At 35.9% G+C, this 26,471-nt stretch overlaps 1 protein-coding gene across 2 annotated transcripts in view; it reads right to left on the reverse strand.

The window, feature by feature from the left end:
* MNAT1 (MNAT1 component of CDK activating kinase) overlaps positions 1 to 26,471 on the reverse strand; it is a 207,349-nt gene that overhangs the window by 116,281 nt on the left and 64,597 nt on the right. For both annotated transcript variants that reach the window (XM_029952056.1, XM_029952057.1), the window contains exons 4-6: positions 14,156 to 14,259; positions 8,855 to 8,995; positions 3,649 to 3,774 (exon numbers count right to left, since the gene is read on the reverse strand). In XM_029952056.1, coding sequence (XP_029807916.1) covers positions 3,649 to 3,774; positions 8,855 to 8,995; positions 14,156 to 14,259 — 371 coding nt within the window. The remainder of the gene's footprint in view (positions 1 to 3,648; positions 3,775 to 8,854; positions 8,996 to 14,155; positions 14,260 to 26,471) is intronic.

Genomic DNA, 26,471 nt, shown 5'->3' on the forward strand with positions numbered 1-26,471 from the left:
CTCTCAAAAATAAATTTTTTTTTTTTTTTTTTTTTTTTTGAGACAGAGTAAAAGAGAGAGCAAGCAGGAGAGAACAAGAGAGAAGGAGAGAATCCTAGGCAGGTTCTGTGCTGTCAGCATAGAGCCCGATGTGGGGCTCAAACTCACAAACTGTGAGATCATGACCTGAGCTGAAACTAAGAGTCAGACGCTTAACTGATTGAGCCACCCAGGTGCCCCTCAAAAATAAACATTAAAAAACAAAAACCACTATGATCACAGTATCACCACAGATTTACAGAAGTATCAAAATGCCAAATTTATCAAAGCTCCCTTAAATTCAAGAATCTTGAAATATGTATTCCCTAATTACACAATGTAAATAAATTATAATGCAACTTACTTAGAAATTTAACTATAACAAATACTACTGATAACAATTAAGTTGTACTTCATTAACATTTTATATACACATTTTAATCCTCCCAACAATCATAGAAAGTGAAATTTTTCTCAGCTTTACCAATGAGGAAACAAACTCAAGAGTAAAGAAATCTCTTACCCATGCATACACACTTAGTAAGTGGTGAAGCTGAAGTCTAATCCCATTATAACTGAGTCTTTCCATGCCCATTTTCTTTTCTTTATATTGTCTCTTAATTCAAAAGCTTTTGTAATTCCTTAACGAGTAATGTTTTCTTTTCTTTTTTTTAAATGTTTTATTTATTTTTGATACAGAGAGAGACAGAGCATGAGAGGGGGAGGGGCAGAGAGAGAAGGAGACACAGGACCAGAAGCAAGCTCCAGGCTCTGAGCTAGCTGTCAGCACAGAGCCCGATGCGAGGCTCGAATCCACAAATGTGAGATCTGACCTGAGCCGAAGTCGGAGGCTTAACCGACTGAGCCACCCAGGAGCCCCGAGTAATGTTTTCTTTACATTAGTTGAAAATGTGTTATTTCCTAAACTTATAAATTTAAAATTAATTATGAATATTTTATACTATCCAAGTACCCACATACTCATGAGCATATAAAATGAAGTTAAGATACACAGCCTCTGCCCTCAAGATGTTTATAATCTAATAGGTGGCACACATATGACAAACAAGGCCGGCAATTTTGAAAATCAAGAAACAGTAGCTGAACAGGCAGTTGGGGAGGGAAACATGGGTGGTGTGAGTTCCTCATAATAACAAAATAATTCTAATTGCTTCCTCCTGTCTCTTGCATCACCACTCTTTTACTGCATTTAATATATAAGCATGTGTGTGTATATACCCATACACATGAGCAAACATACTCAAATACAGTACTGCTATTAAACTGCTGTTAGATTAAGAACACAAATATGTTTTAATTCTATCTTATTTCTTCTTTTATGCTCTTCCTTTCCTTTTTTTACATCTTAGTTTCTGACCTATTTCACTTTCCTTGCCTCTGAAAGAACTTCTTTTAATACTTCTTTCAAGGAAGGTCTATTGGCAAAAAATTCTTTTTTTTGTTTGTCTGATAACTCATATTTCTCCCTCACTTTTTTTAGAATGTTTATTTTTAAAGAGAGGGGCTGATAGAGAATCCCAAGCAGGTTCCACGCTGTCAGACCAGAGCCCAATGCAGGGCTCAATCTCACAAACCACAAGATCATGACCTGAGCTGAAACCTGGAGTTGGACATTCAACCACTGAGACACCCAGGCACCCTGACTTCTTCACTTTTAAAAGATAATTTTGCAAGGTACATTATTCTAGGTCGGTCATTTTTTTCACTCATCATCTTAAATATTTCATGCCATTCTATTCTTGTTTGTGTAGTTTCTGAGGAGAAGCCAGATATAATCCTGATCTTTGCTCCTCTACAGGTAAGGAATTTTTGGCCCCCAGGCTCCTTCAGGGTTCTTTATCTTCAATTTTCTGTAATTTGAAATTGATATGCCTCGGCATAGTATTTTGTTTTTGTTTTTTGGGGGGAAGGCGCATTTATCCTACTTAGTGTTCTCCGAGCTTTCTGGAGCTTATGTTTTGTTTCTGATGTTAATTTGGGGGGAAATTCTCAGTTGTTACCATTTCAAGTATTTCTTCAGTGCCTTTTTCTCATTCTTCTCTTTCTGGTATTTCCATTATGCACTGTGGTACAACCTTTTTTTTTTTCTTTTTCTTTTGAGAGACAGCCAGAGAGAGAGAGCACAAGCAGAGGAGGGGCACAGAGGAAAAGAGAGGCAGAATCCCAAGCAGGCTCTGCACTGTCAGTGCAGATCCTGATGTGGGGTTTAAACTCACAAACCATGAGATCATGACCGGAGCAGGAATCAACAGTCAGATGCTTAACCAACTGAGCCACCCAGGCGCCCCTATGGCACACTTTTTGTAGTCCCTCAGTCCTTCGATATACTGTTCTGGTTTTTTTTGTTTCCAGTCTTCTCTTTGGTTTTCAGTTTCCAAGGAGTCTATTGGTATATCCTCTTGCTCAAAGATTCTTTCATCAGGGTATCTAATCTACTAATGAGCCCATCAAAGGTATTCCTCAAATCTGTTACAGTGTTTTCTTCTGTGGCATGGTTTTAATATTTTTTTCTTGATAGCTAAGGCTTGATGGACTGGAAAAAAAGAACTGCTATAAAGAGGCTTTTAGCAATGTGGTGGTGAGGTGTGGGGGTTGGTAATGCATTTTACAGTTCTTTGATTAGATCTCGGTCTTTTAAAGAGAGCTTCTAGACTGTGAATTTCACGTGTGCTTCTCAGTCCATTCCCCCTCCTCTTACATGGGGCAGGATGGTTAGAGTGAGCTGAAGTTATACTATTTCCTTTCTCCCACACAAAGGCTTGAACAGATGGAATTGACTATCTCCCTTCCTCCATACCAGGTAGGTTCTGATAAACTCCAGCAGGTTTGGCTCTGATGAAATAGTTTCTCCTGAAGGTAGGCCTTATTAAGAACAGAATACACCGGTATATTTCAAAATTGTTCCTTTCCCCCTTCCTCTCCCAGAAGCAAGAGGAGATTTTTCTCTAATACTCACTGAGAGACTCTCATAGAGATGCAAAAGGTAAAACTCACAAAACTGTGGGGGCCCTCAATGACTACTTATCCATGAAGTTTTAAACTCTCAGGGTTGTCCACACGGAGCCTCCAGCAATCTATCAATTACAGTCAGATTTGCCTGCTTCCTAGTGAGGTGACTGCTCTGGTAAGTTGTGATACCCAGTATTCTCTGTCAATCCCTCTAATTTTCAGGGCAGTGGTTTGCCTTGTGATCTCTCTTCATTTATGGATCTAAGAAAAGCTGTGGATTTTTCACTATGCTCAGCGTTTTACTTGTTAGAATGGGTTGGCAACATACAAGCTTCTTAGATGCCAGACGAGAAACCAGAACTCTGCATTTTCTTTTAAGAATATTTTCCTACGCTACAAGCTTAAAATTTATGTAGAAAAAGAAAAAAATATCCAAACCCAGTATCATACACAACAAAACTGTGTAGTATACTTTGAAAATTATTTATTACTTTTCATTTTCCCCTTATTCCCACATATTCATGTTTCTAGATGTCTAACCTAGATCAGATACTCTTCTTAAACATCTGAACTTTCCATTTTATCTGTAAAAATCAATACAAAATTATAAAGTACAATCCTTGAAATACCCTTCAAACAAGCCATTAAAATACAGCTTACCATTTTGATGCCTGTGGAAAATGTCACTGGTTTTATAGGTTTAGGTTTCTCAAGTTGCATTTCCAACTGGGTAGATCTATCTTTATGCTGAGCCAAAAGTAGAGCAACAGGAAGATCAGAACTCTCCTGTAAGAAAGTTAAAGTCCAATATGAAAGTTAAAAAGGAAAAACTAATGAGCAACAAGTCTTTCATTTTAAATTATGCCTTTTCATAAGCATTTGATGTCAACCTAAATATTCACTTTATGGGAAACACGTCACAAAAAATTTAACATTTCATAATAAGAAAAGGCTGTTTGAGATTCATAAATCAAAATAACCTGCAAAAAAGTATTTTTATAAAATCCACCTTAAAGACGATAGGGTCTTATTTCATCTAGCAAAGCCAACCATATTTATTAAAATAAAAAAATTAAAAGCTAATCACAAAAAGAGTAATACAAAGTACTATAACGTAGATCAGATGTTTATCCAAGACACATTCTTTTACCAGTGAATTCAAACCAGTTTGAAATTGTTTCCCATTAGATTTCACCTAAGGCCATTTGGAAATGATCCTTGTTCTGTTTGCACAATGGAACAATTGTTAAGTACAACCAAAAATATATTTTCTCCTTCAGTGAACGTGTATTTAGAAATTAAGTCTAAATTTATTAAATTAACAAAACGATAGCAAATATGTTAATACCTTATATTGACACTAAAAGAAGGCTACTATTTACCCAAATCTGCATATATACATATGAATAATACGAGCAAATTACTAATTCTCACATGCAGATGTATTTATCCTGTTTAACATGAAGTTCTCTTACATGTTTAAAGTGCAGTGGAACTAAGGTCTAAACTAAGTATATCCAGACTTTGCCTTCCTGAGATTTCAGTTAAATAAGAACACAGAAAAACATGCAGATGGAAGATCACACACACACAGTACTTTATATCAGTAAACAAAAATGAAGATTACAAACATTTCTATCTGTACCTATAGATATTGAGCCTATACCAAGGCTATCTATGAAAACAGACATGTTCTTCAAATGGCCTAGATATTTTTAAAACAATAACAACACAGAACTTAATCCTGGAAAAACTATATTATTAAACGTTTCATAGTATGAAAGTAAACATACAGCAGAGTCTAATTTTCTTTCCAAATTTAACAACTTAATACAATTTTTTAGGCACAAATGTAGTTAATTAATATATTTAAAGGAATCTTTTTAAGGCTTTAGTACAGAAGTAATTCAAATAAAAAGCAATTAATTTCACCAGAATGGTCCTAGAATAAATGTATACCCCAAGAAGTGCTTTGCAAGAGCAATGTTACAAAGATTAAAAATTTTTAAATGGAAGAACACAAACTTTATTTCTAAAATAGAGCCTTGGGGCCTTTAGCAAAAATAAAGGAGAATAGGGGCACCTGGGTGGCTCAGTCAGTCAAGCGTCCAACTGAGATTCAGGTCATGATCTCATGATTTGTGCATCGGGCTTTATGCTGACAGCTCAGAGCCTGGAGCCTGCTTCAGATTCGGTATCTTCCTCTCTTTCTGCCCCTCCCCTGCTCTGTCTCTCTCTCAAAATTAAATAAACTTAAAAAAAAATTAAAGGGGTGCCTGGGTGGCTCAGTTAAGCATCCAACTTCAGCTCAGATGGTTCATGAATTCGAGTCCTGCATCAGACTCTGCTGTCAGCACAGAATCTGCTTTGGATCCTGTATCTTTCTCACTCTCTGTCCCTCCCCACTTACTCTCTCTGTCAAAAATAAACATTTACTTTTTTAATTAAAAATAATAAACGAGAATGAATGAAATATATAAGGATATACTTAAACACCTTTCATACTCTAAAATAAAGCATTAGTTATGCATTAGCAACAGCATTGCTGTGAATTCCTGCAGCTATTCTAGATTTCTATTAAGAATTTTATAATAAAATGTAAAATTAAGATAGAATTTAAATAGGCTTGCCCCAAAATATCTTCCAAAACCCTTTACTACCTTTTCAAATGTAAAAACTAACAGAGGAAAAATAAACTCATTTGGCATCTCTTCTCAATTTATACTCTACTTGAATTCAAATACTCTTTCATACATGGTATTTACTCTGAGTGAAAGTCTTTCTGTAAAAGCAAGACAATGGGCTCACTTCAAAAAAGTTGCTAATCAATACTTGAGCCTGTTTTAATCCTGGTTTCACTTTCACATAAAAGGACCTGAACATTAAAATGCCTCAGTAAAAGAGCTGAAATGTAATAAAAAATAAACATTCTAGAATTCTAAAATCAATTTTGACATTAAGGCATACAATTCACTTCAAATTATTCCTTTTCAGCACTCAAAACTTTGAAGCCTGAAAATCTTTGTGAAAGATTAGAATTAAGCAGGAACTAGGGTGTGTGGATAGCTCAGTCGGTTAACTGTCCAACTTTTGGTTTTGGCTTAGGTCATGTTCTAAAGGTTCGTAAGTTTGAGCCCCACATCAAGATCTGCATTGATGGTGCAGACCTTGTTTGGAATTTCTCTCTCCCTCTCTTTCTGCCCCTGCTCGCTCGCGCGCGCGCGCGCGCTCTCTCTCTCTCCCTCTCTCTCTCTCAAAAAATAATTAAACATTAAAAAAGAAAAGTTAAGCAGGAGCTCTAATAACAACAACAACAAATCAAGAGAGTAAATAAACTATGGGAACATACAGGCTCTCAGGAATACATAAAATGCAGAGTCAGCCTTAGCAAGTTGTTTCATTTTTCTTAGCTTTCCAGTTTACCTTGAAAGGTCTCTAAACCTCATTAATTGCCTGAAGGTAGACTGTTTAATATTTAAAGAAATTTTAATAAGACTGCCTGTAATAGTCATTAAAAGCTTTATAATGACCATTTTAAAATTTTTTAACTGACTTTAAGCAAGCCACCTGGCAAACAATATTTCTAATAAAAATCAGCTACTACATTTTGACAATATTAGCCCTTAACAAATTTTAAGACATAAACTGAAGAAAATTTTCAAACAGGAATATAAAAAAATTTAGTAAGTTAGGACCTGTTTAAAAATCTTTTTCCAAACTGTTAAAAAAATTGAATTTACAGTTAGGATTAAATAAATGGACTTTTTAGGCAACATTATGGTAAATGCTAACCCATAAACATTAAGACCATAACATTAAAATCCTGTCACATACAGTATAATGTAATGCTTTTTAAAGGTTAAAAGTGACCCTTAGCACAAGAATCAAATCCAAAAACAGGAGGAAAAAAATTCTAATAAGTAGTACTTATTGCATAAATTAGATCCAGAGAACAATTCTAAGATTTAAGCTCCTAGACATATTTACAAATGCCAATAATATCTTTTTTATAGAATCTAACAAATGAATACATAGAAAAAGAAACAAATGTGGGGTTTTTTTACTTATTAAGAATTCAGGAAAATAAAAAGAAATTTAATAAATTCTTCCAATTAGTCAACAAGCACTAAACATACATTAACATTTTAATAGAAATAATGTAATGTTCATTTAAAAATTACAGTAACAAAATTTTTAAAAATAAAATTAGGAAATCAGAGATTCAAAATGTACTGATATTCTAAAACAATCTGTTGTAATTAGTTGGTCTAATAAATACAGTAAATCGCTAAAGATTATTTAACCACCACGTTACATGATCTAACAGTGAAGAAAGTGTGCAATAATGACTTGCAGGTGAAGAAAACAGGAAGTTGCAGGGAGGGGTTGGGGGAGGCCTCACAAAAACCAATATTAACTCCAGGTTATACACAATGTACAACATTGGCAGTTTTACATCTTGCTTCATGTCCCACTGAATTAAAGGGGAGCTTCATGCCAATAGCACTCAATGAGGCAGCAAAACATTACTTTGAGAACTAAAAAAAATATATACAAAGCTAGTTAACCTCAAAATTAAATCTAAAAACTCTTTAGACTAGATGCAATATCTTTAAAATGTTAAAGTGTATTTTCATTTCATGTCTAAATTCTGCATTTGGAATTAATTCAATTAAGTGTATTTAGGAGAAGCATTACCAAGGAAAAGTGTGTTCCTCTTTATATAAAATGATGGGGGAAAGAAACTTTCATTAAAATAATTAAAACATCAGTAATTACTAATTCATTCTTCAAAGTTCTTAACTTCTCACAAAATTCATGTCAACAAAAAATGTAAAACACATGTGTCATTTCAACTGTTAAAGGCACAACTGACAATAGTTCCAAGAAAAATTAATGGAAATCACTAAGAAAAATACAGTCTACTTTTCATGTTGCTGTCTTGATTTTGAGAACCAAATTTACACTGCACTTACACAAAGTAAATAGGGTTTATGAAAAGTATTTTCTATCTAAGCCTCATTAATGCTATTACTCTTACTTTTCCTTTACTTTCTCACCTACCTATAGTTTGATTATCTTGCTTTCTCTTTTTATTCCTGGTCAGCTGACTTTTGACCAAAAGAACAGTAGAAAAATATACACATACATGTTTACCTAATCATAGAGTAGCAAATACCACATCAACTAGACTGAAGAATTAAAGCATGTTACCACTACACAGAAATTAATTATGTGGACAGAAAATGAAAGGGAAGAATGCAAAAAGACTTTCCTGGAAAGGACCATTTCTACTGTGATTTTACATACCATGCTGGATTATAAGCATCAAATAAATCAAATATACTGTCAAATCTATGAAACATTTCATAAATCTTAGTTATTATTACTGCTATTATCTAACAATGGTGACTACTTGAAGAGCTAATTATTAGAAAACAATTCACAAAACACTGCCATTTCTTTCAAATATATTCTTTCTCATGCAAAAATATGAAATATAGTTCTCATAGAGTAAACAGAATCACTATAAATTTCACATGAAGCCAAAACATTTGAAAATGAACTAGTTATAATAAAGCCACTGTTAATCAGGAGAAAATTGTTCTAAAAAATGCATTTTAGTCAGTAAGCTTAAAAACATAAATAACCTATTAATAGGTCTTACATCAGTTATATTGCTCTTTCATCTGAAAATAAAACAGATATTGACAAAATGTTTTTTAATAAAGGAACAGAAGTTGAACACACCAGCATTGAATATACCAGTAGAAATACCATTTAAATGCCATTATCCAGCATAATAAATTGGGAAGATAGATGCTGAATACTAATGACTTTTAAGGCATTTAGCATTAATACATACCAGTTCATCTAAAAATGCTTGCTTATTCTTCCTTTTTAGAATCTGCTGCAATTGTTCTTCTTTTTGAATAAACAGTCTTCTTTGTTCATTTTCCTGTCTTTCTACCTCTAAAGCTTCTTCCAATTCCTCCTGTTCCCGAGTCTAAAACAGAAATATTTATATATAGCACAGAATAAATTTAGTAACCAAAATCAATCCTATACTGCACGCTGATACTTTACTTTCTGGATGCATAAAACATACTAGTCACTTAAGACTTTAATAGAGCAGCAATTCTACTCTGAAGGAACTAGAGTTCATTTTATTATTTCACATGGACATGTTACTATTAAAGAGAATGACACCTATCATTTATCTAACACCTAAACAAGTACACTTCACCCAGTTGCGGAGCTGTAGGAAATGTGTTTAATAAAGAAATTATTTATTTATAATTATTACAGATAGTTTTGAGTCAGAGGATTTAACAAAAAAACAAAAACAAAACCCAATAAAAACAACAAAGAGACAATCTACATACAGAACTACCAATTGAAACACTTCACTGAAAGGACTGGCTTATTTCATGGAAACAACTCCATTGATAGGACTGGCTTATTTAATAGAAACAATCTCCAGAACATCCCAGATAATGAAAAATTATTAATGTCCTAAGCTTCTTTTCCCCTAGCTGAAATAAGTGTAGAGTTCCAAACAGCACTCATTTTAGGTAAGTTGCAAAAACTGAAGTTATTTCTAACATAAGCATATAAATTTCAAGTCTTCTTTGTACACTGAAAAATTCAAAATTCAAGCTAATATGTAAACAGAATAGACTATACTTGTACTCGTTCTCCTTTTATGGAGTGCCTCAGAAATATTAAATAATTTCAGTCTCTGAAATTTATTCCAACTGTAAGTCATGCTTAACAGCAAATTATACAGTCTTTGCTCTTTCATTCTGATGAATGAAAAATACAGTAAAATATAAATGGCTTTATTTTAAAGCTCTTTTTTTAAATTTGACAGAACACAGAATTTATGCCACCTTAAGGTAAATATCGAATGGAGGAAGAGAGCATAATAGGTTTGAGCATCATAAACATACAAGTAACACAGACCTTGGAGAAAAATATATTTATATTTAAAATAACAGTTAAAACCCTTTATTAGATTTTTTTTTAGTTCACACATTAGATAAACTCCCCAAACAACAAAGTTCTCAAACAAAAAGCTGTTTCACCTACAATTCAAACTCAGTACTAGATCCAAAATAAACTTTCGCATCTGGCCTCCCAAAGCTGATCATATTCCTATATTCCTTATGTCAATGAAGTGCATACCTACATCTCAGTCAACTTCATCTGAAACTGTAAATTCAGCCCTGTTTACTCCCTCTACCCCTCACATTCCTCTTAAATTAAATAAGTTGCTACATCTTATTAGCATCTCTCCCTATAATTTTACAAATGTTTCCTTCTCTATTGCCAAGGCTATTGCTCTAATTCAGACACCTGGTGGAGAAGAGAACTCAAACTTTATCTAGAAGGATTAGTAGGAATAAATGTAAAAAGTCAGGTGCTGAGATATGAAAGCTGGAAAAGTGAACTATTTGATGAGAGGCATACAAGCAGAAAAAGATGAGCCTCATAATAAAATAGTGCCATATAATCAATTAAGTGTAAGCATGTTAAGATTCAGTGAAAAGAGAATTGATAGAGAGGTAATTTCTCCTCACAATCATAAAGGACACACAGAGCAAGAAAAGACATCATAGAGAGTATTATAGGTTAAATCAATCCCCCCATTCCTCCACCAAATATATGCTGAAGTCTTAACCCCTGGCACATGTAAAAGTGACCTTATTTGGGAATAGGGTCTTTGCAGACATAATCAAATTAAATGGGGTCATACTAGAAATTTAGACAGACACACAGGGGAGAAGGCCATGGGAAGACAAAGGTAGAGGTCAGGGTAGTACTGAAGGTTCTGATAACCACCAAAGGCTAGAAGAGGCAAGGAAGGACTGCCTCTTCTAGCCAAGGAAGGATTCTTCCCTAGAGCATTTAGAGAAAGCTAGACCTTGATGATACCTTAATTTCAGACTCTAAATTCATTTTTTAGTAATTTGTTACAGTGGCCCTAGGAAACCTAGGAGGTTGAGGCTAACACTTCAAACAACAGGTATTCACTGCCATTGGAAAGTGGAACAGCTATATGGGCAGAGAAAACAAAGGTATAAAACATGAATATAAAGCTGGAATGCTTAGTATGTCCAAGTTATAAAGTATGGGAGTGGGGGAAAGCTCTAATCTAGATAAAACTGGAAAGGAAAGCAGAGGACAAATCATGGAGGGTCCATCATACCATACTAAGGAAATCTGTGCCATACTAAGGCAATTTAGGAAGAGATTAAGGAAATCTGAGGGATAACTTTAGAAAAATGATTAGAAGCAGTGAAGTATTCAGATTAATGGGGTCATAACGGAAGACAGGAAGACCGGTTAGAAGAACATTTCAATAACCCAGATAAGAAATGACAAGAGCCTGCGACGCCTGGATGGCTCAGTTGGTTAAGCGGCCAACTTTAGCTTAGGTCACGATCTCACGGTTCGTAGGTTTGAGCCCCACATCAGTCTCTGCTGACAGCTCAGAGCCTGGAGCCTATTTCCGATTCTGTGTCTCCCTCTCTTTCTGACCCTCCCCAACTCATGCTCTGTTTCTCTCTGTCTCAGTAATAAATAAAATTTTTTTAAAACATTAAAAAAAAAAGAAATGATGAAAGCCCTAAATAAGGTAATAATAATAGAATTAGAGGAGGAACCAGGTTTGAAAAATGATGAGGAGAGACTATCAACAGTATAGGAGGACAGGCCAGATACGCCTTAAACACTTGGATAAAGAATGTAAGAGAAACAAATGGTAAAGATTTAAAAATTCAGCTCTGGAATGCTGAATTACAAGTGCCCATAATAATCAAGAAATAAATGTCTATTAACTGTGTGGGTGGGGGGTGGGTGGGTGGGTCTTACATAGTAAAATTCTACGAGCTCAGGAGAAAAACAATGTGCTGTAGAAACATTTGAAAGTAATTAGTATACAGGGTTAACTCACAAAAGCACTGAAAGGAAGCATGTTTTAGAGTCAGGAATGAAAGCTTAAGCCTCCTAATCTGAAAGGGGAAGGTGAGGGCAGCAGGGGGAGGAGGAGAATGGAGTGCCCCCACAGAAGTTAAGGGAGAGAGAGACTCACTGTCAAGGGAGAAGACTACACCAAACACAGACACAGGCCAAGTGAGATTCAGACCAACAGCTGATCATCTTTGATAATGAGTAACTGGTGGCCTCGATTTTCTTACTGAAATGGAATATATGAGCATCTTGGACATAGTAGACCTCAATAAATATTGACTGGCCAGCTAACTGACTGAATAACTGGGAAAACAGCCATCATTAAAAAATCAAACACTCTGGGGATAAAGAAGGTAATGGACTGAGAGAAGGAAAGCAGGTTGAAAACTAAAGGTCTCTATGTTCTTCCTCATGGCATTACCTTACCCAGTCAAGCTCCTTTGCCTTCACCTCCTATTCCTAATCCATCAGTATAGGACTTGCTATTTTAAACTCAAACTGTTTCTCCAATTCATCCCCACCTCTCCATTTCTTGTTTAAGTCATCTCTGAACTCACCAACATGACTGCAGTAACTTCCCATTGGTTTCCCAAACTCCAACCTCAATTCTCTCAAATTTAACCTCCACAAAACCACTATATTTATTCTAACCAAGACAATACGTTATTATCACTTGGTTTAAAACCCTTCAATGACAATCATCCACAGCCAGGTTTTTATAACATTACTCTAAGGAATCTTGAATTCTTTAGTAAGATGTCTAAGGTACACTACAAAAGAGACAGAGCATATGGCAATTCAGCCTATCCCTCTACCCACTAAGAAAGTTTGGTTTCAGTTCAGCCAAAGTATCCTGAGCAAGTTTTCATTTGAAGAAAAAGTTCACCAAAATTAGATTATTCTTTTACTGCAACACTCCCTAATATTTCCTAGTTTAAAACTCTGAATAAGGGGTGCCTGTGTGGCTCAGTAGGTGGAGTGGCTGACTCCTGACTTCGGCTTAGGTCATAATCCCAGGGCGAGATTGAGCCCACATCGGCTGAGCATGAAGCCTGCTTAAGATCCATTCTCTGTCTCTCTCTCTGCCTCTCGCCCATGCTCTCTTTCTCTCTCTCAAAATAAATAAACTTAAAAAAAAAGAGTCTCTCTCTCTCTCCCTCTCTCTCTCTCTCCCTCCTCCCCTACTCACACATACTCTCTCTCTCTCAATCTCTAAAACTAAATAAATAAAAATTTTAAAGCTCTGAATGAAAAAAGTACTCACTTGAAAGGAACAACCTTCTGTTAATGAGCTAAATGGAGCTAACGCAACAAGTTATCTAAGAATACCTATTTTGCATGTATCTTCTAACCCAGGGAAGGCTGCTGGGCAAAGAGAGTACATGTTTTTAAAATTTTTTTTATGTTTTATTTTTGAGAGAGAGAGAGAGACAGCATGAGCAGGGGACAGAGAGAGAGAGAGGGAGACACAGGATCCAAAGACAGACTCCAGGCTCTGAGCTAGCTGTCAGCACAAAACTCACACGGGGCTCGAACCCACAAACCGTGAGATCACGACCTGAGCTGAAGTCAGATGCTTAACAGACTGACCCACCCAGGCACACCAAAGAGAGTGATTTTTATGGCACACTGATCTTCTCAGAAATGAGACACCTTTCTAAAGAAGCCAGGCTGGGTATGAATAGAATTAGAATGTAGTGTCAATCCCTTGAGAGCTTTATGGCAGGAAAGAAGTACTGAAATGAAACACTCCTAAGACTATAAGGAGAAAGTCCTTCTAAACATAAGATGAAAATACAAGCTATGTGATCCAAATATGACTTGTATCATTTTGGCAGATGATCACAAATTCCTAAGTACCTCAAAAATAATAAACTCTGCTTTCCTCCAAACTGGAACGCCCAGTATTAAAGAAATGACAGTTAAACTGTGTAAGCTGGACAATTAAATCTCTGTATGTACATAATTCTTCTTTCTTTAAAGAATATATTTTAATAATACCATCAAAGCTGTTGTAGCTACAGTAATGTGTGCCTCCTTACAAGCACATATATATACATATGGTATTTCTGGTCTAGATTTCAGCTAAGTTCTCTGTAATTTTAATTAATTCTAGAGGAAGATAACTTTTCAGGAATCATATGGAAGCATTCATTTCTAAAACAAGAGAAGAAAATACTTAGCAACCAACCAGCTTTAACTTATTTTTCTGAATGACATCTTTGTTTTCCTTTTGGTACATCTCCATTTTCTTTTTGGTGTTGTCCAAATCCACATTGTTGGTCAAGTTGAAAACTGCATCAGAAAGGAAGCAAAGACATGAAAAACAGTTTTAATATAAATCTTAAGTTGACAAAAAAAAAAAAAAATTCATCACAGTGACTTAATCCATCAGATTGTCATTATTACAGACAGCTCTATTTATGTCCTTTTACCTCATACCTATTTTAGAGACTAGTTCTAGTTCAGTGACTAGTTCTTGTTCAGCAACTATGTTTTCAGAGTCAAAGACTTCAGTCTATCACACAAAATGTCTAACTTACCCCAGAAAACCTAAGATGTGTGTTTGTCATAATCATATTAGATTTGATTTTTATAGTCCCCATTATAACTTTAAAAGCATATAAAAGATTACCTAAATTATTTAAGTATAAAGAGTAAGTCTGGAATCTAATATACTAGTCAGAATCAATATTGAAAACGATCTATGATCTGCAAAGAGAAAATTTATCCAAAAGAATAAAAATATTATATAACTTATAGCAAACAAAAACCAGTTTAATTCACATTCCAATGGCCCCTACAGTCTAGATCTAAAGAAGTATGATAGACGGGCACCTGGTGGCTCAGCTGGTTAAGCGTCCAACTTCAGCTCAGATTATGATCTCGCACTCAGGCTCCACGCGGGCTCTGTGCTGACAGCTCAGAGTCTGGAGACTGCGTCAGATTCTGTGTCTCCCTCTATCTCCACCCCTTCCCCCCCAAAAGTAAATAAACATTTAAAAACTTTAATAAATAAATATGATATAGAGTAACAGTTGAAATTTAACTAGGAAGGTAAAAGATAAACTGGTACCAAAACTCAAGACTAAAATTATTTCATAAGAGAAGTCACTGAAGTAAGTTCAAAAAGATGATGATAAATTTTCACTGAGTTAGATTTTTTTAATACTTATTTTTTAAATATAATTTATTATCAAACTGGCTTCCATAGAACACCCGGGTTCATCCCAACAAGTGCCTTCCTCAATGCCCATCACCCACTTTCCCCTCTCTGTCACCCTCTATCCACCCTCAGTTTGTTCTCAGTCAGTATTTAAGAGTCTCATGGTTTGCCTCCCTCCCTCTCCATAACTTTTTCCCTCTTCCCCTCCCCCATGGTCTTCTGTTAAGTTTCTCAAGATTCACATATGAATGAAAACATATGGTATCTGTCTTTCTCTGACTGACTTATTTCACTTAGCATAACACACCCTCCAGTTCCATCCACATTGCTGTAAATGGCTAGATTTCATTCTTTCTCATTGCCAAATAGTATTCCATTGCATATATAAACCACATCTTCTTGATCCATTCATCAGTTGATGAATATTTAGGCTCTTTCCATAATTTGGCTATTGTGGAAAGTGCTACTATGAACATTGGGGTACATGTGCCCCTATGCATCAGCACCTCTGTCTCTCTTGGGTAAATCCCCAGCAATGCTATTGCTGGGTCATAAGGGAGTTCTATCGATAGTTTTTTGAGGAACCTCCACACTGTTCTCCAGAGCGGCTGCACCAGTTTACATTGCCACCAACAGTGTAGGAGGGTGCCCGTCTCTCCACACCCTCACCAGCATCTATCATCTCCTGATTTGTTCATTTGAGTTGCATAAAATTCTGACTCAAAATAATGCCTTACTCCCTTCTAAGTTTACATACATAAATTAAACAATCACTGAAATACTCTAAATAACAACCAAAAAAAAAAGGTCTTTTGGTACAGGGCACCTCGGTACCTCAGTCAGTTAAGCGTCCAACTTTGGCTCAGGTAGTAATCTCACAGTTCATGAGTTTGAACCCTGCATCAGGCTCTCTACTGTCAACACAGAGCCCACTTTGGATTTTCTGCCCCTCCCCTGCTAGTGCACGCTCACATATGCACGTGCTCTCTCTCGCCCTCTCTCTCTCAAAAATAACTTTTAAAAATAACAAAATAAACTCTTTTGGTATACACAAATTCATATTATAAAGTACCACCTCCTACCCCACTCCTTACTATGTTTGCATCAGCCTGACTAAAGAAACATGCATATCATTAAGACTCTCCTGTTTCATAATTCAATTCAGACCTCCCTGGGCTGCTTCTGTAATCTCCTCCATCCATTATTAGCTCTTCTATCCCTTCCCCAATTACTTTTCCCTACTTCCTCCTTGTCCTATAAACAGGTTTGATCTACCTTAAACAACTATGCTCTAAGCCATATTTCTAGATTCCTTCCCTGTCTCACTCCTTCCTTTAATAACCATCTCAAATAGTTCCTAGACGTTTTGCTTTTACTTGTTCTCCTTTCTTTTTTGAGTATAGTTGACACACAATGTTTATTATGTATGTATATGTGAAACTAATGTATATTAGTTTCAGGTGTACAACACAGTGATTCAACAACCAAATGTTATGATATGCTCACCACAAGTTTAGCTACCAACTGTCATCATGCAACCCTATTACAACACCAATGACTATATTCCATATGCTGTATCTTTTATTCCTATGACTTATTCATTCCATTACTGGAAGCCTGTATCTCCTACTCCCCTTCACCCAAGTTACCCATCCCCTCATCCCCTTCCCGCTGGCAATGATCAGTTTGTTCTCTTTTTTTTTATCAGTTTGATTCCACTTTTTGTTTATTCATTTGTTTGTTTTTAGATTCCACATATAAGTGAAATCATATGGTGCATCTCCTAAGGCAAATGAAACAAAAGCCAAAACAAACTACTGGGACTAAAACAAAATAAAAGCTTTTTGCACAGTGAAAAAAACATCAACAAAACAAAAAGACAACCTGCTGAATTAGAGAAGGTATTTGCAAATGCTATATCTAATAAGAGGTTAATATATAAAATTTATAAAGAACTAATATAACTCAACACCAAAAAATCCCAATAATCCAGTTAAAAATAGGTGGAGGAGGGGCGCCTAGGTGGTTCAGTCGGTTAAGCACCTGACTTTATTTTTTTTAATTTTCTTTAATGTTTTATTTATTCTTGATACAGAAAGAGACAGAGCATGAGAGGGGGAGGGGCAGAGAGAAAGGCAGACACAGAATCCGAAGCGGGCTCCAGGCTCTGAGCTTATCAACACAGAGCCTGACGCAGGGCTCAAACCCATGAACGTGAGATCATGACCTGAGCCGAAGTCGGAGACCTAACCAACTGAGCCACCCAGGCGCCCCAAGCATCCAACTTTAGCTCAAGTCATGATCTCACAGTTCCTGGGTTCGACCCCCACATCAGGCTCTGTGCTGACAGCTCGGAGCCTGAGCCTGCTTCAGTTTCAGTGTCTCCCTCTCTCTCTGCCCCTCCCCTGCTCACACTCTGTCTGTCTGTCTGTCTGTCTGTCTCTCTCTCTCTCTCTCAAAAATAAACAGTAAAAAAAAAATTTTAAATAGGCAGAGAACCTGAATGAACATTTTTTCAAAGAAGATACAGCTAACACACACACGAAAGATGTTCAACATCCCTAATCATCAGGGAAATGCAAATCAAAACCACAATGAAATATCACCTTACACCTATTAGAATGGCTAAAATCAAAAAATAAAGAAATAAAAAATGTTGGCAAAGATGCAGAGAAAAAGGAACCCTCATACATACACTGTTGGTAAAAATGTAAATACAGTAACTGTGATAAACAATATGAAGGTTCTCAAAAAAGTAAAGGTAGAAATACCATAAGATACAGTAATTCACTACCTGGTATTTACCCAAAGAAAACAAAAACATTAAATCAAAAAGATGTATGGACCCCTATGTTTATTGCAGCATCATTTACAATAGCCATGATACAGAAGCAATTCACATATCCATCAACAGATGAATAGAGAAGATGTGGGATATATACATATAAAATGCAATATTAGCCATAAAAAAAATGAGGTTTTGGCATTTGCAACAAAACCTGGAGGGTATTACACTAAGTGAAGTAAGTCAGACAGAGAAAGTCAAATAGTACCTAGACTTTTGGATTAAAGAGCCCAGTAAGGGTTGAAAGGTAATATTAAGAGCCCAACACAGCATTACCTATTTTGTTGAGTAAGGTATCAAACATACTCTAAAGCCAACTTATTTCAGAACATCAATTTATCATAATCACTGTTAAAATCCCAGCCTCATTTAGGTATGTAGAAAAAAACAAAAGCAATCATCAATTCTACGATAGGCAATTTTAAAACTCGAGGAGCAATTAGAGAAAATGAGAAACAATAGCCCCTAGCTACTCCTCCAGCTTTTTTTTTTTTTTTTACCACAAACTAGAAAAGAAAATAGTAATGGTGGTAAACCAGGGAATCTGGCTAGGATGCAATGTAAGGTATTCCCCATAAATCACATTCTGGCCCCAACACACAACAGAGAAGGAGAATCAAAACTAGCAAGTGCCCTTAGAACATCTACTGTGAACCTTTAGTTAATTCAGTATGATTCAAATATCTTTGCCAATCACTCACATGTTACTCCTTATACTTAACAGGTCATCTATTGAGTCATCAAATCCAGTAATCTACCATCCTTAATATCTATGCCACAACAGTATTCATCACTTACTCTTCCTTAGGCACTTCCTTCTCTTGACTAACTTAAATACATTCTCCTGAATGAATGTATTTACTACACCAACTACTCTTTCCTGTTTCCCGCTCTGGATCTTCTTGGTCTCTAAGTAATCTATATGATTCTGGCCTTTGCCCTCTTTCTTCCCTCCCTATTCTTGAGGCAATCTTATCACTTCCCATAGTTTCAACCAAATAAATGCCACAAAAAGCAGACACTATCTCAAAGTGCACTTCAGGAAACCAAACACATAATTATGTCCAAATCTGTTCCTCCTTGTGAAACCTTTATCTGTTCATGATGGGATATCATGCTAAGATACCAATATTTAACACCTGATTCATTTGACCCACTGTCCTTTGCATTCCACAAGCACTAGTTGCCAAATCCTACAGATTCTACCACCAAAATCTCTTTAAAACTCCCTTATTCTCAAGTGCCCTGACAATATACCAGGCTGTATCATATTTGTCCCTGGATAATATAATAATCTCTGACTTCATTTCCTATCTCCAGAATCTTCGCATCTGACCCTACACTCTAAACCAAGCCATAATACATAATGCTGTCAGACAAATATTTCTGAAGCATACCTCACATCACCTTCCATCTCTACCATCCTATAGTCATCTCATCCTCTCTGCCTTTCCCCCTTTTACTAAAAAAAAAAAAAAAAAAAAATCAAACACTTTCAAAGCCTTCCTTTTTTTTTCTTTAAGTTTATTTACTTGAGAGAGACAGTACATGTGCATTCACATGTTGTGAGGGAGAGGGAGAATGCAGTCAGCCTAGAGCCTGCTGTAGGGCTAGATCTCACCAATTGTGAGATCATGACCTCAGCCAAAATCAAGAGTCGGATGCTTAACTGAGACTAAAGATCTCTCACTGGGGATATCACCCCTAAACACATGAATTGACACTGTATCATCAAATGACAACAGGGAAAAATTAAAAGTATCCTTGCTTCATGCATTAAATAATATTTAGTACTGTGCTAGTTGCTGAATAAGTGTTTATTAAAACTATTAAAACTATTGTGGGGCACCTGGGTGGTTCAATTGGTTAAGTGTCCAATTTCAGCTCAGATTATGATCTCGCAGTTCATGGGTTCAGGCCCCACATCAGGCTCAGGTCTGACAGCTTGGAGCCCAGGGTCTGCTTCAGATTTTGTGTGTGTGTGTGTGTGTGTGTGTGTGTGTGTGTGTGTGTCTCTCTGCCCCTCCCCTGCTGATGTTCTGTCTCTGTCTCTCTCTCTCTTTCTCAAATATAAACATTAAAAAAACATTAATAAAAGAAACTATTGTTCCTTTTAATGGAATCAGCTACCAATTAACCCTACAAAGTTCTGACTATGTCATTCAGTCATGAGTCACTCAGTTCTCTCATTGCTTCTGCATCCACAATGCCTTGAAAAAGGAAAATCCAACCTTACCTCTTACACTGCTTTTACCTTTCTGCTCTGGAAGTTCTGCAGATTCTTCATAGCCTCTTCAAGAACCAATGAAAAGATTGCAAAATTCCAACCAGACAGGCTTTGTTTCATTTATTTGCTTAAAGTGAACTCCTCAAAACTTTGCTTGAAAAATACACTCTACAACGTGTGTATACCAAGTATCTACAATATACATATAACAGGAACTATGTCCAGGTTTGGCCTAATACATTCACTTAAACCTCCCAAAAACCTTAGGAGATAGGTACCACTATTCACGCCTTATGGATAAGGTTTAAATAAATAACTACATCCAAGTTATACAGGAAGTAAATGTTGTAACTAAGATTTTAACTTAGGCTATCTGATTCCAAAGCCTAAACTTTTATCTACAATGTTAGGTGTATTGCTTCTCTCAATGCTTGAAAACCACTGGTAGCACAGTTCGGCTCTTCACTGGCACCTGTACAGACCCTGCACTTTCTTACCTCCATATCTGGGATCATACTGCTCCCAGAGAACCTTATTTTAGTATCAACCTCAACCAAGAACAATTGTGGATATCCTTATCTGGCCCACCCTTCTATACCCAACTTAATCACCAGCTCTTCTTTATAACTCACTTTGCAGGCACAATCTCTCTATCCCTGAATCCCCACAATACATTGCGTAATATCACGCTGGTGTCACTTATCCACTTTTTACCCAATAAAACTTTTTTTTTTAAACATTTATTTAATTCTGAGAGACAGAGCGCCAGCAGGGGAAAGGCAGAGAGAGAAGGAGACACAAAATCCGAAGCAGGCTCCAGGCTCTGAGGTGTCAGCACAGAGTCCAATGCAGGGCTTGCACGCACACGCACCATGAGATCATGACCTGAACCAAAATCAGACACTTAACTGACTGAGCCGTCCTGGCGCTCCAAATTATTTTCAATGTACATATCTATTTGACCTAATAAAGTGGTCCTTGAGGGCAGATTCTAGGTCTGATTCATCTTTATCAATCCCAGTACTGCAATAAGAAACATCCACTGCATACCCATTAAAATGGCCAAAATCCAATATACTGACAACACTAAAATGCTGACATGGATATGGAACAATAGGAACTCTCATTCATTGCAGCAGGAATGCAAAATGGCACAATACTTTGTGAGACAGCTTATTTCTTATCATTTTATCCAAAAATCATACTCTGTGGTATTTATCCAAAGGAACTGCAAACTGTCCACACAAAAACCTGTACACAGATGTTTATAGCAGCTTTATCTGTAATTGCCAAAGCAACCAAGATGTCTTACATCTTGGTGAGTGGATAAATTGTGGTATATCCAGACAAGATTATTCAGCTCTAAAAAGAAAAAAGCTATGAAATCCTGAAAAGATATGGAGGAACCTAAATGCATATTATAAGCAAAAGAAGCCAAATTGAGAAGGCTACATAGTACATGATTCCAACTACATGACAGTCTAAAAAGGTAAATCTACAAAGACAGAAATAGATCAATGGTTGCCAGAAGTTAAGGGAGGAAAAAGGGAAAACTAGGCAGAGCACAGAGGAATTTTAGGGCAGTGAAACTATTCTGTACAATACCATAATGGTGGATACATATCATTATATATTTGTCCAAACCCATAAAATATACAAAATTGAGAGTAAATACTCATATAAACTATGGTCTTTGGGCAATAATGATATGTCAATGTAGGTTCATCAATAATAACAAATTTACCACTCTGGTCAAGGATGTTGATAGCAGGGAAGTCCGTGCATGTGCGGGGCAAGGGCTATATGAGAATTCGGTACTTGCTGCTTAATTTTGCTATGACTCTAAAACTGTTCTAAAAAATAAAGTCTATTTTAAAAAAAAGGAATTTCTCATCTGGTAAGAGCTCAAGAAATATTTAATTACCAAAAGAGGGGAAAAAATACATAAAATAAACCAATGCTAATGTTTATAATTATCTTTATAATTGCAGATTTAATTAAAACGACCTTTATAAATTACAGAATTAAATTCTACAGAATGGTAGAGCAAGCAGATATAAAAGTACAGAAAAAAATTATCTTGGTTTCTTATGGTTATAAATCTACTGAGAAGTAAGGGTAATCAAACTGATATCCCATGCTGACCTCTAATAGAATATTTAGAGCAGTTTAAGAAAACAAAAAGTTTATCAGCAAGTTAGATGGTATACTACTGATTTAAACTTTCTATGTAATAGAACCCAGACACAGGTAAAATTAAATTCTAAATGAAATTTATCTGTATGTGATTTCTTTTATGCTTATTAGAAACTTCATGATGAATTCCAATAAAACTAAAATAATCAACTTCTTTATTTCATTTTTTAATTTAGGAAGCTAAGGTAATACTAGTATGATAGCTACAAATCACAATAATAAATAACACAAATTGCTTTCTTTAAAAAGAAAAAATAAGTTTAAAAAGAAAGTAAAGTACTATTTTTAAAACTTTGCAGATGAAGCAAGTCTCATTCATGCCATAATGAATCAGGTTGGTATAATAGCCTTGAAAAAAAAGAATAGAAGATAATATTCTATAACAATCATTTGGCCCTTTATCCAGTTACTGGTTTAGCTCAGATGTTGACCTGCCTTTAGTCAAGTATTAAAAGGCAACAAAAAACCTATTGTATTTTCTGAAAGATTTAATGTTATTTAAGTACAATCTTGAAGTCTTTTTGACATCCAGAATTTATAATTAAAGCCCTTAGGACTTTCTCACCCTTTCAAAATAAGCATACCCTGAACCAAAAGAATAATCTATTTATTATGAAACTAAGAACAAACCTTTGAGATAATCCCTGGGGGCAAAAGGAACAAGAATTTTTATGTTTAGATTGTCATAACCACAGAAAAGAGCCTATTGTTAATGCCATAAGAAAGTTCATCTTCATGTGTGCCCTTTCTATTGTAATTTTCATGCCATTATTCAAAATTATAGTACTTTAAAATGTTTATATTTGTGATGTTCAAAGGATTCATAATAAAATTTATTTAACAAAATGGCCAATCCGTAATTTATAAATCCTCAAACATGCACTCCTTAGCCACTCTACCAACTCCATTCCTCTCACTTTAGGCCAAAGCATCTTCAATAGCATCCTTCTACCTTTAATACCAAGTTCAACCTTCTTTAAGGGCCTTCAAAATATGGCCCAATCTACTTTTTATCCTCTCATCTCCCACTATTTCACCAATTAGCACCCCCTGTTCTGCATTCAGACTAGTAATTCCTCAGAGACTAGCAAGCACTTTGATGGGCTCTGAAAGTCAGAAAACCCTATGTTCAAAATTTGGCTCCATTATTTCCTAGCAATTTGATCCTAGGCACAATACTTAAGCTCCCTTTATCCCTTCTCCATATGCTAAACAGGGATAAAAATGCCTGTATCTCAGCTCTCAAAATTATACAAGATAATGGGAGTAGAGCAAAGTCTGGCCCTTAGCAGGTGCTCATAAAATTAACATTTTATACTGTTGATTAATACAGACATAATACAGGTAATCACAAACATTGAACTAATCATCTTTAAAAGCATGAATAAAAACACAAAGTAGATAGCTACTGAAACATGATTTTAAAAGGAAGTTTTATTTATATCACAACAATTAAAACAATGACATGCAACAAAGTGGTGGAGCCACACTCTAACAGAACTTATGACCTAAAACTAGTCTTTCCTTCATTGCTTCACTCTCCACCCAACAAAACAATAAAAAATATTGCCTGTTCTCCAGCTTTTACTTTCTTGATTCATACCATACAACTGCTCAAGTTCATGAATTTTAATTCATCCTTGTTTGTTCTTTCTACTTACTTCCTGTATCAAATTAGTCCTTGAATATCTGTCCCTAAAATATCCCCTTCATCTAACCCTCCCCTAACTACCTTACTCCAAGCTCTAATTACTTCTCATCCAAATTGCTGTAATAGCCCATGAGAAATAGTTTCCCAGCCTCAAGGATCTCCTGTCAATATTGCACATTACTACCACACTATCCTTGCTGGCTCCTTACTAGCCAGAGAATAAAAGCTTACCCTGACAGTCTAGCTTGTAAAGCCCTCATTAACCCAGGTCTAGTCTGTTTCTGAAACCTCATTTCTAGTCATTCCCCATGTTCTACCTACCTATAACATTGCTTGCTCATTCTCCAACATGCTCAATACCCTTGTACCTCTGTAACTGTCATTTGCTACATATGTTCTTCCATCTTCTTTCCATCTGATAAACTCCTATTCCATTTTTTAAGGTCAAATTCAAATAGGACCTCCTCTCTGATCAAACTATACCTCTATTTCCATTGCTGAATTCACTGTTTTGTTATCTGTATTCCCATAACACTTTATAAATAAATGCCTATACTAGTTTCACATTATATTATAGTTATTAGTTTAAATAATTATTTCCCCTTTAGAGTCTGAACTTATAGAAGGCAAAGTTCATATATGCTCAGCAAGTAAAGTAGTTCACATGGAACAATTAATATTTGTTAAACCGAGCTGAAGCTCAGAAAATAAACTGTAAGTCCATAAGGCTAGGCCCCAAACTTCATCAATATCTTTAAATATAATTAGAACTGCTCTTTATCCAATATGATCAAGATTAGTAGCTGATTACTTACAAAAGTCTATTAAGGAAAGGGAAATACAAATACTCCTTAAATACTTTAACTTAAAACATACATAGTAAGTGTAGTCATTCTATAACTTAAATGACATATAACTAATGTCTAGTCTTTAGTTTTTTAATTGCTTCTTTCTCTTTTTTTTTTAAGCTTATTTATATATTTTGAGACGGAAAGGGACTATGCGAGTGGGGTAGGGGCAGGCAGCGAGAAGGAGAGAGAGAGAATGAATCCCAGGCAGGCTCCATGTTGCCAGCACAGAGCCCAATATGGGGTTCGAACCCATGAAGCCACAAGATCATGAGCTGAGCCGAAACCAAGAGTGATGCGTAACTGACTGAACCATCTAGGCACCCTGCTTCTTTCCTGTATAAACCACACCTGTTACCTATACTGTTTAGTTCCCATTTTTAGAAGTGGAATAAGAACTTGAGAGGCAGAATGCTTCAGGAGGTGTGCAATGTTTTTCCTAACCATATAAACTACTTAATTAAATTACATAATTATAAGTACATAAGAAGGCTTGGTTACCAATGCAAACAACTCTGTATAAATGAACTGGTGATAGAAGTATAAAGATGTACTTGAGGACATCTTCTAATGAACAAAGTTCATCTTCATTATGCTCTGGGTGTCACTCAGTACTTTTTATGGGAGGACTAGGAAATGTCACTCACTCCAATGGATCAATTAAGTAGAGGCTGGTTAAGAAAGTTTCAACATACTGCAATTGAAGATAATCCCTCATGAATATACATGATAGCAGAACTACTTTCAAACTAAATGCTCCGAGCCACAGTTTTCTTATCTTGTAAGGAAAGGACTACCATAATATCCAGACTTGTTCTTACTTGTCAATACTAGGTTTTACCTATGGGTCCCAGGTTATTTATATATTCAAAGTAATTCATTTCATAGAAAAAATATTTTGGGGGACTCCTGGGTGGCTCAATCAGTTAAGTGTCCATGCTATCAGCACAGAACCTTCTTGGGCTTCTCTGTCTCCCTCTCTCTCTGCCCCTCCCCAGCTCTCGCTGTCTCTCTCTCTCTCACACACAGTAAATTTATATTTATATATAAGTTTTTTTTTATTTGAAATTTGTATGTATTGTGAAATGATTACCACAATAATGCAAGTTAACATCCATCACTCTACGTAGTTACAAATTTTTTTCTTGTGAGAACTTTGAGGATTTATTCTTAGCAACATTCAAACATCTGATACAGTATTAGTAACTGTATTCACATTCCCAGGATTTGTTTATTTTATAACAGGAAGTCTGTATCTTTTGACCCTCATCACCCATTTTGCCTACCCAGGAATCCCCCTCCAACCCATTTTTAAAACAAAGTAGTATCTACCCAGCCTAGGCTTGACATTCATTCCTGAGCAAATACAGCTCCTTAATGACCTTAATCAAGATTTGTCCATGTTTAGTCAACCTCCTCACGGGTCCTGGCATCGGCCTCACTCAGCTGCCCATCCAGGCTCCAGAACAGGTGAGAAAAATGAAAAAGCCCTTCCCGGAGCGGCAGATTTGGCCCTCACAGGCTGCCATTCACACAGCAGGACAGAAAAGGCATTCTCTTTCCTCCTCCATCTT

The sequence above is a fragment of the Suricata suricatta genome, chromosome 9, assembly GCF_006229205.1.
Source record: "Suricata suricatta isolate VVHF042 chromosome 9, meerkat_22Aug2017_6uvM2_HiC, whole genome shotgun sequence".
NCBI classification, from domain to species: Eukaryota; Metazoa; Chordata; class Mammalia; order Carnivora; family Herpestidae; genus Suricata; species Suricata suricatta.